This window comes from Phyllostomus hastatus, unplaced genomic scaffold (assembly GCF_019186645.2).
Source record: "Phyllostomus hastatus isolate PE091 unplaced genomic scaffold, TTU_PhHast_1.1 phas_contig_38, whole genome shotgun sequence".
Lineage (NCBI taxonomy): Eukaryota > Metazoa > Chordata > Mammalia > Chiroptera > Phyllostomidae > Phyllostomus > Phyllostomus hastatus.
The window spans coordinates 3,699,286-3,715,210 of NW_025333869.1; the positions used below are offsets into that span (position 1 = coordinate 3,699,286).

Here is a 15,925-nt window from a genome sequence, read left to right on the forward strand (position 1 = left end):
GCATGTAGTCTTGCAGACTGTTCTTGGAGTACTGTGTCCCCTGCTTAGCCAAGCAGGGGGAGCCCCACAGAGCCCCTCCCATGCCACCATTCCTGCTGGGCCCTTGAATAAGACAGCTCAGCATGTCACCAGCCCGGAATTACACTGGCAGTTCCTGGTCTGCTTGGTGTGCAGGTGAGAATCTGCCCTTCCACTGCGCCTCAGACAGCCTAGAGGTGAGCATGCGCTGGGCCCTGGACCGCGAACACCAAGAGAAGTATGAGCTGGTGGCTGCCTGCACGGTACACTTGGGCACACGTGATGAGGACATAATGGTGCCCTTTCCCGTGACTGTGTATGATGAGGACGACTCACCGCCTACCTTCTTCAAGGGTGATGACACCGCTAGCGCCATAGTGGAGTTCAAGCGGAAGGAGGTGCCTGCCCCCACCCCATGTGCTTGTCCATTGTCTATTGTCTGTCTGTTCAGTGTCTGTCTCTGCCTCTACCATTTATTCCTTGGTCTATTTGGCTGTCTATCTAGCCATCCAGCCATGAGGATGACCATCCTTCTAGTTTTTCATTTGTTGGTTATGTTTCAGGGCTTTCTGCCTGCCTCCGGGGCAAGAGCCCCCAACTGGCCCCTGAGTGGGGAAGCCAGGGCCCTGGGAGCCCAGCTTTTGTCCCAGCAAGCAGACAAGGCTGAGGGCGCGCATCTGGGGATACATTGCACCCCCCAGGAGGGTAGAGGATAGCAGCAAGCCAGGAGGACATTTTCTTCCATCAGTACTCAACTTTCACAGTTGGGCTTTTGAGGTTCCTGGAGGGTAGCCCGGGAGTGGAAAAAGGCAGGACTGGAAAATCTGAGGGGTCAGCTCCCCAACCCAGCCTAGTCCCAACCCTCTCTGGTCACATACATGGAGTGAACTGCCACCTGCTGGGCCTTAGGCTGTCCTGCAGCAGGCCAGCTGGAGGTAGCAGTGGGAGAGTGGGTAGGTGGTATGCTGTCTTTGTTTGCCTCTCTGGGTACCTCTAGGATGGTGAGGGTGCCAGTGGGGAAAAAAAGCACATCTTATAAGGAAATGTCCCTGAGTCTGGCAGGGCTGCCTTGGGGTGACAGCAGGGAACCTGATTAGCAAAGAGAGCAGAGGTGCCCTGTGACTTTGCTTAGAACCTTCCTTATAACCATCTCCAGCCTAGTGTACAGATGCTTGAAGGAAAACATTCTGAAATACACCTGGGCATCTATCCTGACTCTGCTGTGTATCGCTGAGTGATACTGAGCTAACTCTCCACCCTGTGAGGCATGGCTGCCTCAGGGGAGAATGGAGTGCTTACTCTGCTCTGTGGGGACCTGGATGAGGCCTGTCAGTAGAATACCAGGCACCTGCTCTAATGCATCCTTATAGAAAATCTATATATGCCTATCATATTTGTTACACAGGGTAGGTGTGGCAGAGTGGCCCAAGTAGGATGACTGGGCCAGGCTAGCAAATGACCCTGTGGAGACTTGATCCCAAGTCAGTCTGTCCCTAGAGCCAACTGTGTGAATACCTGGTCCACCTGTAGGGTTCATGCCCTCTCTCAGTCTTACACTAAAAGAAATATGACTGGCACCTCCTGTTTTCTGCAGGGTACTGTGGTGGCCACACTGCATGTCTTTGATTCCGATGTGGTGCCATCATCTGGGGAGCTCCTGAGGCGGTACACAAGCACACTGCTCCCTGGAGATGCCTGGGCCCTCCAGACCTTTCGTGTGGAGCACTCACCAAATGAGACCTTGGTCCAGGTCAACGGCAGCCTCATTCGAGCAACTGTGCATGACTACAGTAAGAAGGGCTAAGCATGGCCTGGCTGGGCCCCCAGAAAACTGGCAGCCCCTGTTCCTGGGCAGAGAAGCACCTTGTACATACCACCTGGCCTGGCCCTCTGAGCCCCAGGCAGCTGCTCCTTCCACCCTCTGCCCAGCCCTTTGTCTCTGCTGGGCTTGCTTCAGCCACATTGGTGGGGTTTTACAAGCTGTCCTCTCTCCCTGAACTACCCCATGGCTGACCTATCACACATCCCCATGTTGACCACACCAGGGCTCACTGCATACACGTATGTCATTGCCTGAGTCCTTTCTTGGACCCTGGCATCTATTTTGCTGCACCTCAGGTGCCTAAGTACCTGGGGATTATTGCCCTATCCCTCTCCTGCCAGCACCTCTCTACTAACAACAGTTGGTGTACAGTAGCAGCTCCACACCCTTGAGCTGGAAGACCTTGAGACAATTGTCCTGTTTGGCTCCTAGAATGTACCTGCAGGGCTAGGCACCAGGTGCCAGCAGTGTTCTCCTACAGCACAGGGCATCTTTATTAACTGCTTGGCTTGCATGCCTCCCTTTCCAGCCTTTCTGCCCATGTTTTCTGTAATCACCTTCCAAATATCCCACTTATACTTGGATCCTTGTCTTGGGATCTGCTTCTGGGGGAACCCATGTCACTGGTGCCTTTACCCTTTTCTGCCTGGCCTGATTCTGTGTGTTTCACATCCTTCCCTCCACTACCAAATCTTTGAATTCAGGCCTCCTGCTTTGTGTGAGGGCAAGCATCATCCATACCCTGGCATGCTCATTCTGTACTCTGTACCTGAGCTCCCTACCTCCATCTTTCTGTCTCCATGAAGCTAAAACCACAGCATTGGCTCATGGCCAATGCACCAAGCTATACAAGATCCAAGACTGGGGTTGGGGTGGGCTGTGGAGTCCAGGCTGCTACTGTTGAGAGTTCTCTGAGGGAACTGGAGGGCCAGCACATTGTTCCCAGGGCCTTGATGGTGTTATATCTTTACCTTTTATGTGCCTACATATCACATACACACACACAGACACACACACACACCCCATACACACACACACCCCATACATACCACACACGCATACTCCTACACACACACACTTCTATACGTATACCTCACACATACATACCCTTACATACATATACACTCCATACATACCCCCACACAGATACATACATATACCTCATGCACATCACATATACATTCCCTCATGTATACACACTCATACATACCACAAACATACTCCACACACACACCCTCACACATACACATGCTCCATACATACCCCTCATACAGAAACACACATATACCCCATACACAACACACATACACATAACATACACATTACCTCCTAGCTGAGAAGGGCTCTTTGGACTTCCAGGTCAGTACAACAGCTAACATTTAAACAATGATTCTAACTTATTGCCAACTGCTAGATCTTTTATCTGTATACTGTGTGTGTGAAAGTACCTGTTTTCACCCATGTGCATGTGTGGGCAGGGCATGCATCTGGGAGTAGGCATGCAGTTGCATGGGGCAGTCATCACCATGCCCCTACCCGCAGGGCTTGTTCTCAACCGCAGCCTCCCCATCTCAGAGAGCCGCACCCTGCAGCTGGCTGTGCTGGTCAACGACTCAGACTTCCAGGGCCCAGGGAAGGGCACCCTCCTCCTCCATTTCAATGTGTCTGTGCTGCCAGTCAGCTTGCACTTGCCCAGTGCCTACTCTTTCACTCTGAACAGGCGGGCTCGCCACTTTGCCCAGGTGAGCTTTCAGCCCACTGCCATCCTGGGAGGGAGGTTGTGGGGTGGGGAGTCTAGCAGATTGTAAGCTAGGCTGGGGGTGGGTGACACCCTATCCCCGAGCTAATAAATGCACAGAGTGGCCTATAGAGAGGCATGGACACAGGTCCTCTCCCTCCTTGGTATCTTTAAGACATGTTTTGTATTAATGTAAGAGCAAAACCAGGTAAATATACATATACTAACTTGGAAAGATGTTCCAGGGAGATTAAATGAAAAAGTGGTTTGCAGAAATGTTGGTGTCACATGGCTCCATATGTTCAAAAACAAAACTTCATCAATGAGAATTTATGAACAATGGTGCCTTCTGCTGGGGAATGTGGGTAGGTGGGGAGCACTTCCTCTTTTCTACTGTAAGTATATTTATATTTGTCAGGAGAATAATGATTAGAAGTAAAAAAATAAGAGGAATCAGTATTTATCAAAGAAGATACATCAGTATTTGGCATTTTGGTGCAGTTCTTTCTAGAATGCAAGCACTGTTAAAGTTACTTTAGCCCTGGCTGGTGTAGCTCAGTGGATTGAGCGCGGGCTGTGAACCAAAGCATTGCAGGTTCAATTCCCAGTCAGGGCACATGCCTGGGTCACAGGCAATGGCCCCCAGCAACCGCACATTGATGTTTCTCTCTCTCTGTCTCCCTCCCTTCCCTCTCTAAAATAAATAAATAAAATCTTAAAAAAATAGTTACTTGAAATTATAGCAGGCATATGGTTTAACATGCTGCTTCCTCCTAACAGAGCAGCTGTGGATGTCATGTTTAGGGCCACATATTATTGTCTTAGTTGTAGTTTCTGTGGTTGGTTCCCCTGGCCCCTTCACTTCCAGCAACTACCTGGATCCAGCATAGGAAGAGGAAGGCATCCTCCTCCTCCCTAGTACATATCCAAACTCCCTGACTTGTCACCACCCTGGGCTTTTCTTGGAGGGAGATATCAAGGACGGTAGGATATGACAAGGCAGTCCCCTCTTTCCCTGGAAAGAGTCAAAGAGTTTTAGTCAAAGTCCCAGGAAGGCCCCTGGTCCTTTATGAGACAGGTAACCACTGTACATGATCATGTGGCCAGTTGCAGTGCTCTGACCAGGTTGGTGACCTGGCAGGGGTGGGCCATCCCAGCCACATGCTGTGAGAAAAGGAAATGGTGATCCCCAGGGCAAAACTGGCCTGGCCAGAAACAGAAAGTATGGTACATAGGAGAAAGTCAGTAGGCCTTTGTGTCTGAATGAGGGAATCAGTGAGGAATGAGCCACTGTGTCAGCCTTTCCTTAGAGGACCAGCCACTAAACCAGACCTCAGTTTCCTGCTCCTAGAAGCAGGGGTATATGGTGATATGATGGCCTTGGCAGGGCAGGGCAAAGCCAGGGAGATAGATGGGGCATGGAGAATGAGGAGTTCAGGGGGGTGGGGGTTTCCATTCTCAAGTGAGCAGGGGACTGTTCCAGGACTCACACTACCAAAAGTCCTTCCAGCCAATATCACAAAGCTGTTTAACTACCCAGCTGAGGCATCCCCTCTGCCTCACACCTAGGTTGGGAAAGTCTCTGTGGAACACTGCCAGGAGTTCACCGGCATCCATGTGCAGTATAAACTGCAGTTTTCTGGTGCCAACTGCAGCGCCCTGGCAGTGGTCACCTCGGTAGAGGACGCCACCGGGACCCTGTTTGTGAATGACACGGAGGCCTTGCAACGTCCTGAGTGTACCCAGCTCCAGTACACAGTGGTAGCTGCTGACCGGATAACCCGCAGGCAGGCCCAGGCCCCATTGCTTGTCACCATGGAGGGGACATGTGAGTTCTGTGGCCCTAGGGAGGGAGGGTGGGGATGGATGAGACATGATACTGCTATGGGCTTCCCTGACACAGAAGGGACCTGGTCCTGCTCCCTCTCATGAACTGGTGGCTTCTCTGAGCCTGAGTCTCCTTCTCTATAAAATAAAAATAACACTGCACCCCACATAGCAGAGTTGGAAGGATGACAGAGCGGGGAGTATGAATCAGCTCAACCCAAGGACTACATAGTAAACAGAGCTGATCCCTATCACCACCATCAAAGCATCTGCACATGTGCTTGCTTTGGGGCTGCCAGATAAAACACGTAGCATCCTGGTTAAACTTGAATTTCAGGTAAGGAAAAAAAAAGCAATGTTTTGGTGTACATCCCATGAGATCTCTGCAGTCTCTTAGAAGACAAATTTCTAGATATATCAATAAAATATTAGGGACATACTTACACAAAGCAGGTATTCACTGTTTATCTGAAATTCAGGATTAACTGGGCATCTCTGGTGTCCTTGGCCAGGCCTGGCCACCTCACATCCTTCCTCCACAGGATCCCAGCCCAATAGCTGTACCCCCTTTGTGACCACAGTGCCACCCCCCTCTCCCAGCAGCCCCATGACTTTCTTCACCTGGTGTTGAGTTACTACCTCCCATTTAAGTTCGACCCATTGGGGCAGCTCAGCAAGTGCTGCCTCTGTCCATAGGTGCTGGCTGGATAATGGGGTCAGGCTTGTTCCTGTGACCTGCTTTCTTCTATTCCTAGATATGGCTGAGGAGCCAGGCTGCCCCCTGTCCTGTGCAGTCAGCAAGAGGCGGTCTGAGTGTGAGGAGTGCGGTGGCCTGGGCTCTCTGACGGGCAGGTGTGAATGGAGACAGGGAGATGGTAAAGGTAGGCCCCATACATAGCCAGGGCCATGTGGCCAAGCAACCAAGAGGGGTGCTAATAGCCAAGTGAAAATGGGGTCTGTGCAGGTCCTTCTCAATCCTTGTCTATTCCCCAGAGCTTGATCCCACCATGGCTCCTGATGCTTGGAGGTGACCATGAGTCCAGGGTATGGGTGGCCCGAAGACATTCAGGCTGTCCATTGCCAACAGAACAAAGGTCCTCAGGGCTGGAATCCCTTTTGGCTTGGGCAGGTCTGGGCCAAAGTTGAGACATGCAGGAAACAGGGAGGCTCTACCTGGGAGGTCCCAGACCAGAGAACAGGAAGAACCTAAGCTGGCTTATGTGTGAAGAACAGCTAACTCCAAGCTGCAACTACCACTATGAGGGTCCCTCTCATGGTGCAACTTTGAGATTAGCTTAGTGTTGTTTGAACTCTTCTGGTCCCCTGGGTGTGAGGCAGGCACAGCACTGGGACAGCTGGACCCTCCATCCCTCATCACCCAGACTGCCCTGTGCATTCAGGACCCACAAGTACTTCTCAGGGGTGCCCCTGCTGGTAAGGCTGCATATGTGGTTTTCCTCTGCTCAGACCTTGGAGGGGCAGGGTTGGCCCTCAAGGCCTAGGGTACTGCCCTTCTGGCTCTGAAATTCTGTCCAGGGCTGTGCCACCTCAAGGCAGTGACCAGCCTACAGTACATTGTAGGAGCAGCACCCTCATGTAGCAGTGACCAGCCCACTGTGTGTTGCAGGTATATCCAGGAACTTCTCCACCTGCTCCCCCAGCATCAGGACCTGCCCTGACGGCCACTGTGATGCTGTAGAGATCAGAAACCACAACATCTGTCCCCAGGACTGCCTGCGTAAGCACCCTTTGGGGCCTACCTAGCCCATGTAAGCTGGGACAGGGCACAGGGAGGTTGCATGGCAATTAAGAGAGGCTTGAACTCCTCCTGCAATTCAGCCAAACCAACCATGTTCCTGGGTTTTACAGTCTGGCCTTTTCTTAACATTTTATTTAATGAAGAGCTGTCTCCCTCACAAAATATTGAAGCCTGGTGCCCTGACCCACACTTTATTGTCACCATGGCTACTCACGGGGGTGCAGTTCTTTGCCCCGAGTCTGCTGGTCACCCCTGCTGCCCCTTCTCTGTTTCTGAAAAGCAGCCATGTGTGGGCCTTAACAAAGGCACCAGGCAGTCTATGGGTTCCTCCTTCCATCCACTGTAACCAGGGAACTGGCTTGGGAATAGGTCATGCCAAGACTCCTGTCCAGATGATCTGGACTTCTGAGCTCATTACCAGTTCCTCCACCCCTCAACTTCCCACCCTGGGTGTGAGCAGTTGACATGAGGTGGGAGGGACCTCTCACACTCTTGTCTGGGTAGTGCTAGCTGGGTAGTGCTATTCAGGTCACCCAAGAGGCTAAGTTTGCTTCTTCTGTCACCAGGGGGCGGCAGCATCATTGGTGGGCATGAGCCAGGGGAACGCTGGGGGATTAAAGCTGGCTTTGGTAACTGCAACTGCTTCCCTGAGGAGAAGAAGTGCTTCTGTGAGCCAGAAGACAGCCAGGGTGAGTGGGGCAGGGCTGCCTGTACTTCTTGCAAGCCAGAGAGGAAAATGCAAGAAAGCCTTTGAAACCCAGGAGACTCTCATCCTTACCTCTGGGTCTCAGTTCCCCCATCTTTGCAGACAAAGAGCTGGATCAGGGCCTCCATATAGTACCTTATGACTCAAAGGTTCTATGATAAAGGTTTGGCTGGGAAATTAGTTCTTCCACCAAATAACTCAGTGTCTGCTCAGATTGTCTTTGTGCAGGGTCCTTGGCTTGGTCCCTAGCACTGTTCAACTGGGACCCCACTCTCCCAGCCAGAACCTCCAGGTGCTCCTTCTGGGACAACATGTGTGGTAGGCAGCAGGGGCCCCACTGAGCACATGGGAAGATTTCCTGCCTGAGCCCAGGGACACTTTTCTGGTATTTGGGTTGTTACTGCATGGCCTTAAGTCCTGAGCTACTTTCCTCCCCTGCCCCACTTTTTATAAAGAAAACACGAAAGATATTGGAAACATAGAGGAAGAATTTTATCTCTCCATGGCCCTCCAGGTTGAGCTGACCAGTACAGTGACTGGCAGCTGGTGCTGGTGCTGTGGGCACTACTTCTGCTGTGTGGCCTCGGCAGGCTGCTGACACTCTCTGTGTTGCTCTTTCCTCTGGAAGAAGGTGATAGTCTCCAGATAAGGGAAACTTCACTAACAGTACCTGCCATGCAGCCAGTGCTGTTAGAGTTTGTAGTTATTCTCATACTTTCATGCCAGCAGCACTTGCCAGGCCACTCATAGTTTGTCACAGCAGCTACTTCACAGCTGCTGTGGGCATGGCAGGCTAGAGAATGGTGCCATGCGGGCTCTTGTTGGGATATGGGGGAACCCTCCTGGACCATTGTCCCTTAAGGCCACCCCTGCCCACAGATCCACTGTGTGATGAACTCTGCCGTATGGTGATTGCAGTGGCTGTGCTCTTCTCCTTCATTATCTCTGTGCTACTCTCCACCTTCTGCATCCACCGCTACCACAAGAATGCCCACAAACCACCCATTGCCTCGGCTGAGATGACTTTCCGTCGGCCAGCCCAGGCTTTCCCAGTCAGCTACTCCTCATCCAGTGCCCGCCGTCCCTCACTGGACTCCATGGAGAACCAGGTCTCTGTGGATGCCTTCAAGATTCCGGTGAGGTTCCATATCTGGCTTCCAGAGGCCCTGCAGATGAAACTGGCCTCTGGGAGCTAGAGAGGAGAGGGGGGCAAGCAGCTAATGCATGGGCATTCTAGTAGCCACCCTGCCTTCATTGAAATGACATCCAGGGAAGGCAGAAGGCCATGGGGAAGAGAACATGGAATCAGGTAACAGAGTGGAGACTGATGGACTTTAATCCAGGTGGACTGAGATTTGGGTTCTGAGGACACAATGAGTTCTGACAGGGAGCTCCTGCAGATGTGCCAGGGGTTTGGGGGCCCCAAGGAAGAGTATGGATTTTTCTCAGAGTGGGACCCCTGGAGGTTTGGGGTTGCTCAAAGGAGGCCTATGGTCTGCCTTCATTTTCATAAGATTCTCCGCTGGGGAGTCTATAGGGTGGGTATAGAAGTGAGAGCCCAGTAATGAGGTACTCTTTTCATCCAGGTGAGAGATGGCAGTAGGCAGGAGCTTGGTCAAAGTGGAAGCAGAGAAGAGAGTCCATCTGTGGCATGGAGGGTGGGCCTCTGAGGGGTGAGCCACCTGTGGGGAACCAGGCCCCTTGACTCTGTGACTGGCTAGCTGACAGAGTGCCAGCCAGACCCAGAAGTTGTCCAGGTCCCCCTCTCAGTGGCTACCAGGATCTGTGGCCACCCAGTGTTCCTCAGAGCTCTCATCCCATCTAGGTCTCCCCTTGGCCTGCAGCACCCCTTCGTCAGTTTCACTGGGAACTGTTGGAGGATCTAGAAACCACATTTTTAAAAAATATATTTTATTGATTATGCTATTACAGTTGTCCCATTTTTTTCTCCCTTTATTCCCCCCTGCCCTGCAACCCCCCTCCCACCAGCAGTTCCCCCTACCCTTAGTTCATGTCCATAGATTGTATGTATAAGTTTTTTGGCTTCTCCATTTCCTATACTATTCTAAATATCCACTTGTCTATTTTGTACCTATCACTGATGCTTCTTATTCCCTATACCTTTTCCCCCTTCTCTCCCATCCCCCTCATTTCTGATAAACCTCCATGTGATCTCCATTTCTGTGATTCTGTTCCTATTCTAAATGTTTGCTCAGTTTTTTTTTGTTTTTATTTTTTAGGTTCAGTTGTTGATAGTTGTGAGTTTGTTGTCATTTTACTCTTCATATTTTTTATCTTCTTTTTCTTACATAAATTCCTTTAATATTTTATATAATAAGAGCTTGGTGATGATGAACTCCTTTAACTTGCCCTTATCTGGGAAGCACTTTATTTGTCCTTCCATTCTAAATGATAGCTTTGCTGAATAATCTAGGTCATAGGTCTTTGCCTATCACTTCAAATACTTCTTTCCAACCCCTTCTTGCCTGTAAATTTCTTTTGAGAAATCAGCCAATAGTCTTATGGGAACTCCTTTGTAGGTAACTCCTCTTCTCTTGCTGCTTTTAAGATTCTCTCCTTATCTTTAATCTTGGCTAATGTAATTATGATGTGTATTGGCCTGTGCTTCCTTGGGTCCAATTTCTTTGGGACTCTGAGCTTCCTGGACTTCCTCGAAGTCTATTTCCTTTGCCAGATTGGGGGAGTTCTCCTTCATTATTTTTTCAAATAAGTTGCCAATTTATTGCTCTTCCTCTTCTCCTTCTGGCACCCCTATGATTTGGATGTTGGAATATTTAAAGTTATCTTGGAGGTTCCTCAGCTTCTCTTCATTTTTTTTTTTGAATTCTTGTTTCTTCATTCTGTTCTGGTTGAATGTTTATTTCTTCCTTCTGGTCCAAATCATTGATTTCAGTCTGGTTTCCTTCCCATCACTGTTGGCTCCTTATACATTTCCCTCTATTTCACTTTTCATAACCTTTACTTCTTCCTCTATTTTGTGACCATACTCAACCATTTCTGTAAGCATCCTGATTAGCAGTGTTTTGAACTCTGCATCTGATAGGTTGGCTATCTCTTCATTGCTTAGTTCTATTTTTGGAGTTTTGATCTGTTCTTTGATTTTGGCCATATTTTTTTTTGTCTTGGTGTGCCTATTGCAAAAGTTGTAAGGAGTGAAGTCTTAGGTATTCACCAGGGCAGGGTAACCCTATGTTTTGGTGCTGTATGTGGAGGAGGAATCAGAGAGGGAACAGTGCCACTTGCTGGGCTCTCAGCTGGCTTTCAGTCACTTCCCCCACTACCCACAAACAAATTGGGCCCTTTTGGTGCTGATTCCAGGGTGGGTAGGTTTGTGTACATTCTAGGACCCTGTGGGTCTCTCCAATGAACTCTTCTGTGAGGCTGGTCATTTCTCCCACCACCATAACCCCAAAAGGTTTTTCCAGTCATAGGTTATAAGGCTGTTTCTCCATGCTGGAATCCTGAGTCAGTGGTCTGTCTTGCTCCCCAGTTGTTTCTCCCAGTTTATTGGCACGCAAATGTGGGACTGCCTGGTCTGCCAGCCACCGCTTTGCTGGCCCCAGTCTGCCAACTGCCACCAGCTGTTGCCTTGCCCGCCTGCCCGGTCCTCCAGTTGCCACCTTGCTGTGCATCCTCTTTCCTGGCTGTCCATCTTTGCCCCTCCTACCCGCCTGGAGAAATATTTCTTCTTTAACTCCTTGGTTGTCGGACTTCCATGGAGTTTTATTTTCTGGCAGTTCTAGTTATTTTTTGTTTTCAAATTAGTTGTCGTCCTTTTTTTGGTTGTGTGAGGAGGCAAATGTATTTAACTATGCCTCCAGTTTGGCCAGAAGTAGAAACCACATTTTGGGAGAGACTTAGGAAAATGCTCTCAGAGTGGAGGGTACATGGAAACAAGTCCCACCACATGGCTGGGAAGGGAGAGTTCTGTGTGTGTACCTCCAGGTAGCTCCAGGCAGGAAGTTCAGTATCCAGTGGCTACATGGCCCTGGCAGTCTCCAGCCAGGGATGGAAGGTAGCTGGGGTTTGTAGGAGGAGCCTTTCCCCTTAGTGATGGTTTAGGCCATCAAGGCATTTTGCAGGTGCAGTGGCCACTGCAGTCTCCCTTCCAGCTTTTCTAGTTTGAACCACTCAGCAGATGGAAGGCCTGCAACCTGAGCCAGCAGTATCTCAGTTTCCACTGTAGGCCTCTGGAATGAGCCATGTGATTCTTTTATATATCCTGGTAGTCACGTCCTGCCCAGAATACAGAGCAACCAAAACACAGACTGAGACCCAAGGGCCACACTGATCAGCTCTAAGGCCTCAAACATGTTACTTAACCACTCAGCCTTAGTTTACTCATATATAAAGTAGGGAGAATAATATTTAATATTTTTAAGAGAATCAAATTGGTGATAGCCACATATGCTCAGCATGGTCTCTGTGTAGTAAATGAAGTTATCCAGTCCAGTGTGGAGGTGAGGATACCAAGGCAGTGATGACACTGTTGTCAACTCTGATCCTGACTTTGATTTCCTAGGGAACCTGAGACAACACCAGAATACCCAGTAGATGGTAGGTGCTCCAGGCCAGAGGAAGTTTCTGTACCCAAACATCAAACAGCATAGTTTTGGCCATTCAGGGGCAAACAAATTCCCATTGGTGTCATCTCTATGGGTTTGGCAAGACTGGTAGTGCACATTGTGAGCAGGTCCCAGAAGCCATAGCCATGCCCAGCTGCAGGGAGACTTGGAGAGATGGATGCCCAGTTCTGGAATAGGAGGGGAGAGTCCAGACAGGCTTCAGCATCCCAGTCAGAATTCAAGTATACAGGGCAAGCTGAGTGCCTGAGAAGGCATCCTAGAGTGGTCTTGAGTGTGTGGACAAGACTTCAGTAGGAATACAAGGTGTGTGACAGGGAGCATGATAAGCAGGTATGTGCAGGTTCAAGATGATGGCCAATTCCATAGGAGGAGCAGCCTCTTCCACACAACTCTGTGGAGGTTCCTCAGGAGCATAGTAGTACCTGTCCAGAGGCTGCCACACAGGGAAGTTGCCCTAGACACTTCCACTTGTAGGTGCAGATTCTGTGCTGGGAAGCAACTTGGGCCACTGGTGCCAATTCAGTCTTCTGGGCATCTCTGGAGAGGACATACCTGGGCTGGGGATATAGCCCAGTGAGTGCCTTGTGGGCCTGGTGTCTAAAGCAGACCCAATGCCAGAAGAATTGGTCCTGACTCCTACAGAAGAAACTATGCTCCCACATGAGTACCTTTATTGCTTAGTAAGTCCTGAATACCTTATTTGAGAGACAAGGACATGAGCCCAGGGTAGCCCAGGGTATGTTCAGTAAAACAAGGTACAGGCATCCAGAGTCCATACCAGTCCATGGCAACACCTGCCTTGCCCTGGTGGAGACCTGTCATGGAATGACTGACACCTTAGGGCCCAGCTGTGGGATCCTGCCTTTATCAACATGAATGATTGTTACCTACTGGTTCAAATTATGGTCAGTTCTCTGCAGAGTGGAGCTTGTTCATGGGTCTTGCCTTACTCCTTTTCTCTTATCCTCACCATCTTCCTCTCTGCATCTCTTCTCTTCCTTCCTTCAACCCCAATATAGGAGGATCCAAAGTGGGAATTCCCTAGAAAGAACCTGGTTCTTGGGAAAACTCTGGGAGAAGGAGAATTTGGAAAAGTGGTGGAAGCAACAGCCTTCCAGCTGAAAGGCAAAGCAGGATACATGACTGTGGCTGTGAAGATGCTTAAAGGTACCTGTCCAGACAGCACACACAGGTAGTTCTGCCATGCACACCTGTGGGAGCCCCAAGGAGTAGATGAAGCCAATATGCTGGCAGCTGTCCTGGCACCTGCTCAAGAGCCTCCCATGGTTGTCTTGAGTGGTTGAAGTCTGGGGGCCTCACCTATCATAGGTGACATGGGTTAGGGTGGTTCCTGAAGGAGGGTGAGGACGTTCCTCCCTTAAGACATTCTGGAGCAGTATTGCTTAGATACCAATGTTGGGTAAAGATCTGAGTTTTTAAAACTCTAAGAGCCCTTTTGGTTTTGAATTGATAGTTCTTCCCACCTCACTCTGCCCAATTCATTTCTCTCAGTGATCTGGCTGCTGGGGTCCTGGTGAGAAGACCACCTGAGAGGACTGGCCCTACCTCCAGAGTCCCTGGAAGATTGGCCCTCCCCAGTCTTGCCATGAGTGACCAGTTGTGCCACAAGCTTGGCTCTGAGTGGTCACACAAACACACATTCATGTTTTTCCACAGAGACTAGGCAGATGGCCCTCTGCTGTGGCAGGGCTCTGACCCAAGTGGACTGACCCAAGGTCCCAGCAGCAGTGCAATGGGCGGATTGGGTTGGTTTATGCACACACAGATTCTAGTGCAGCAGTCATGGGGCCACTTATTACAGTGCTTCTGGATGCTTCCTCAGGCCTTCAGACTGGGGTCACCCCTCATCCAAGAGAACCCACACCTTAAGAGGGCACAGTGATCTTCCATGTGTGATACAGGGGGTCCTGATTCCTGATGCACCAGGGGCCTCCCATGTGTGATACAGGGGGTCCTGATTCCTGATGTGCCATCTCCTCTAGAAGCTGTCCTCTCACTTCCAGAGAATTTTGCAGCCAGAGGTAGGGCATGGCACAGATGGGCAGTGAGCCATGGGACTCTGGGCCAGGAGGACTGTTTAGCCACAGCTTCTCACACAAAAACCTCCACACCAGGCTCCTGGTGAGAGACCAAACCCAGCTCCACCCACTCTCAGGATGCACATCCTCCTCATGGTGAGAGGACTTCTGTGAAATCTCGTGATCTTTACCTTCCTCCAGAGCCTTGCCTCCAACTGTTGAGTCCTTGGTCATTGGGTGTTTGGGGGCAACAGGGAGTCACCTTACCTTTCCAGAAAGATCAATGAGAGGAGTCTCTGTACATCTGTCTTTGAAAGATGGCAATTGCGAAGAAATTACTCCACTTACACATAGCCCAACCCTGGGAGGCTGTCCATGGAGAGATCCTATTTACATGGACTTTGGGTCCTCAGGTTCTTATTCCCCAGAGGTGGAAGAAGCCAATCATCCTGTGGGATGAGAGTAACCCCAAGCTGTGGGATCCTGGGGTAAGGTGTTTCAGAAGGAGATAATGGGTCCTTGCAGAGCCCCAGTGTGGATTAATGTGGCCCTGCATGGTCACAGAAGGGGTCTTCAAGGGGATGGATTTGCAACCTTCTTTGTTTACATGTGTTCCAGAGAATGCCTCCCCAAATGAGCTGCGGGACCTACTGTCAGAATTCAACCTCTTGAAGCAGGTCAACCACCCCAATGTCATCAAACTGTATGGAGCCTGCAGCCAAGATGGTAAGGCCAGCCACAGGATAGCAGCTGCGTGCCACAGGCCAGGAACTCTGGGCTGCCACACTCTTCTTCCTCCCCCTCTGCATCCTCTTCTTCTCTGACCTTTATTCTCTGTCTTCCTGGAAGCATGATCTCTGGCTCTGGCTCCTGACTAGAGCCTCCTATGTCAGTGAGAAGGCTAGAAGGGACTGCTGCAGGAGTGCCTGCATGAGGTCACTGCTCTGGGAGCTGTAGGCCTGCTGGGGCTGCCCAAAGGTCTCTGGTAACATTCTGGTTGTTACTACCCTGCTCCAGGCAGAGCCCCAGCCAAAGAACTCCAAAAATGGATAGTGCTTTCTAGGGACCTATGGGGGACTAGCCATGCCATGATCTCTAGGTGACTCCAGCCCTGCATGACAAAGGCATTGGCACTGTTTCTCACATAAGGACACAGGAGACCAGCCATCAGGGGACTCACTGTTTATGCACACGTGTGTGTTGGGGGTGTGAGGGAACAGGAAGCCAATAGGGAGAGGACAGCAGGGACGCTGGCCCTAGGGTTGGGTGTAAGATGGGAACAGAAAGCAGGTGGGCCATGTGCAATCCAAACTCTGCCTCCATCAATCATTCCCAGGCCATGCTATGGCAGGACCAAGGATACAGAAAGGCTTGACATCCTAGCAGCAGGGGTGTACATCCCCAGGAAA

At 50.3% G+C, this 15,925-nt stretch overlaps 1 protein-coding gene across 2 annotated transcripts in view; it reads left to right on the top strand.

Moving 5' to 3' along the window:
* Positions 1-15,925, top strand: part of RET (ret proto-oncogene) — a 72,998-nt gene that overhangs the window by 43,160 nt on the left and 13,913 nt on the right. For both annotated transcript variants that reach the window (XM_045842358.1, XM_045842359.1), the window contains 10 exons: positions 175-416; positions 1,613-1,808; positions 3,383-3,582; positions 5,148-5,406; positions 6,161-6,286; positions 7,033-7,143; positions 7,731-7,853; positions 8,750-9,006; positions 13,497-13,644; positions 15,135-15,242. In XM_045842358.1, the coding sequence (XP_045698314.1) occupies positions 175-416; positions 1,613-1,808; positions 3,383-3,582; positions 5,148-5,406; positions 6,161-6,286; positions 7,033-7,143; positions 7,731-7,853; positions 8,750-9,006; positions 13,497-13,644; positions 15,135-15,242 (1,770 nt within the window). The remainder of the gene's footprint in view (positions 1-174; positions 417-1,612; positions 1,809-3,382; positions 3,583-5,147; positions 5,407-6,160; positions 6,287-7,032; positions 7,144-7,730; positions 7,854-8,749; positions 9,007-13,496; positions 13,645-15,134; positions 15,243-15,925) is intronic.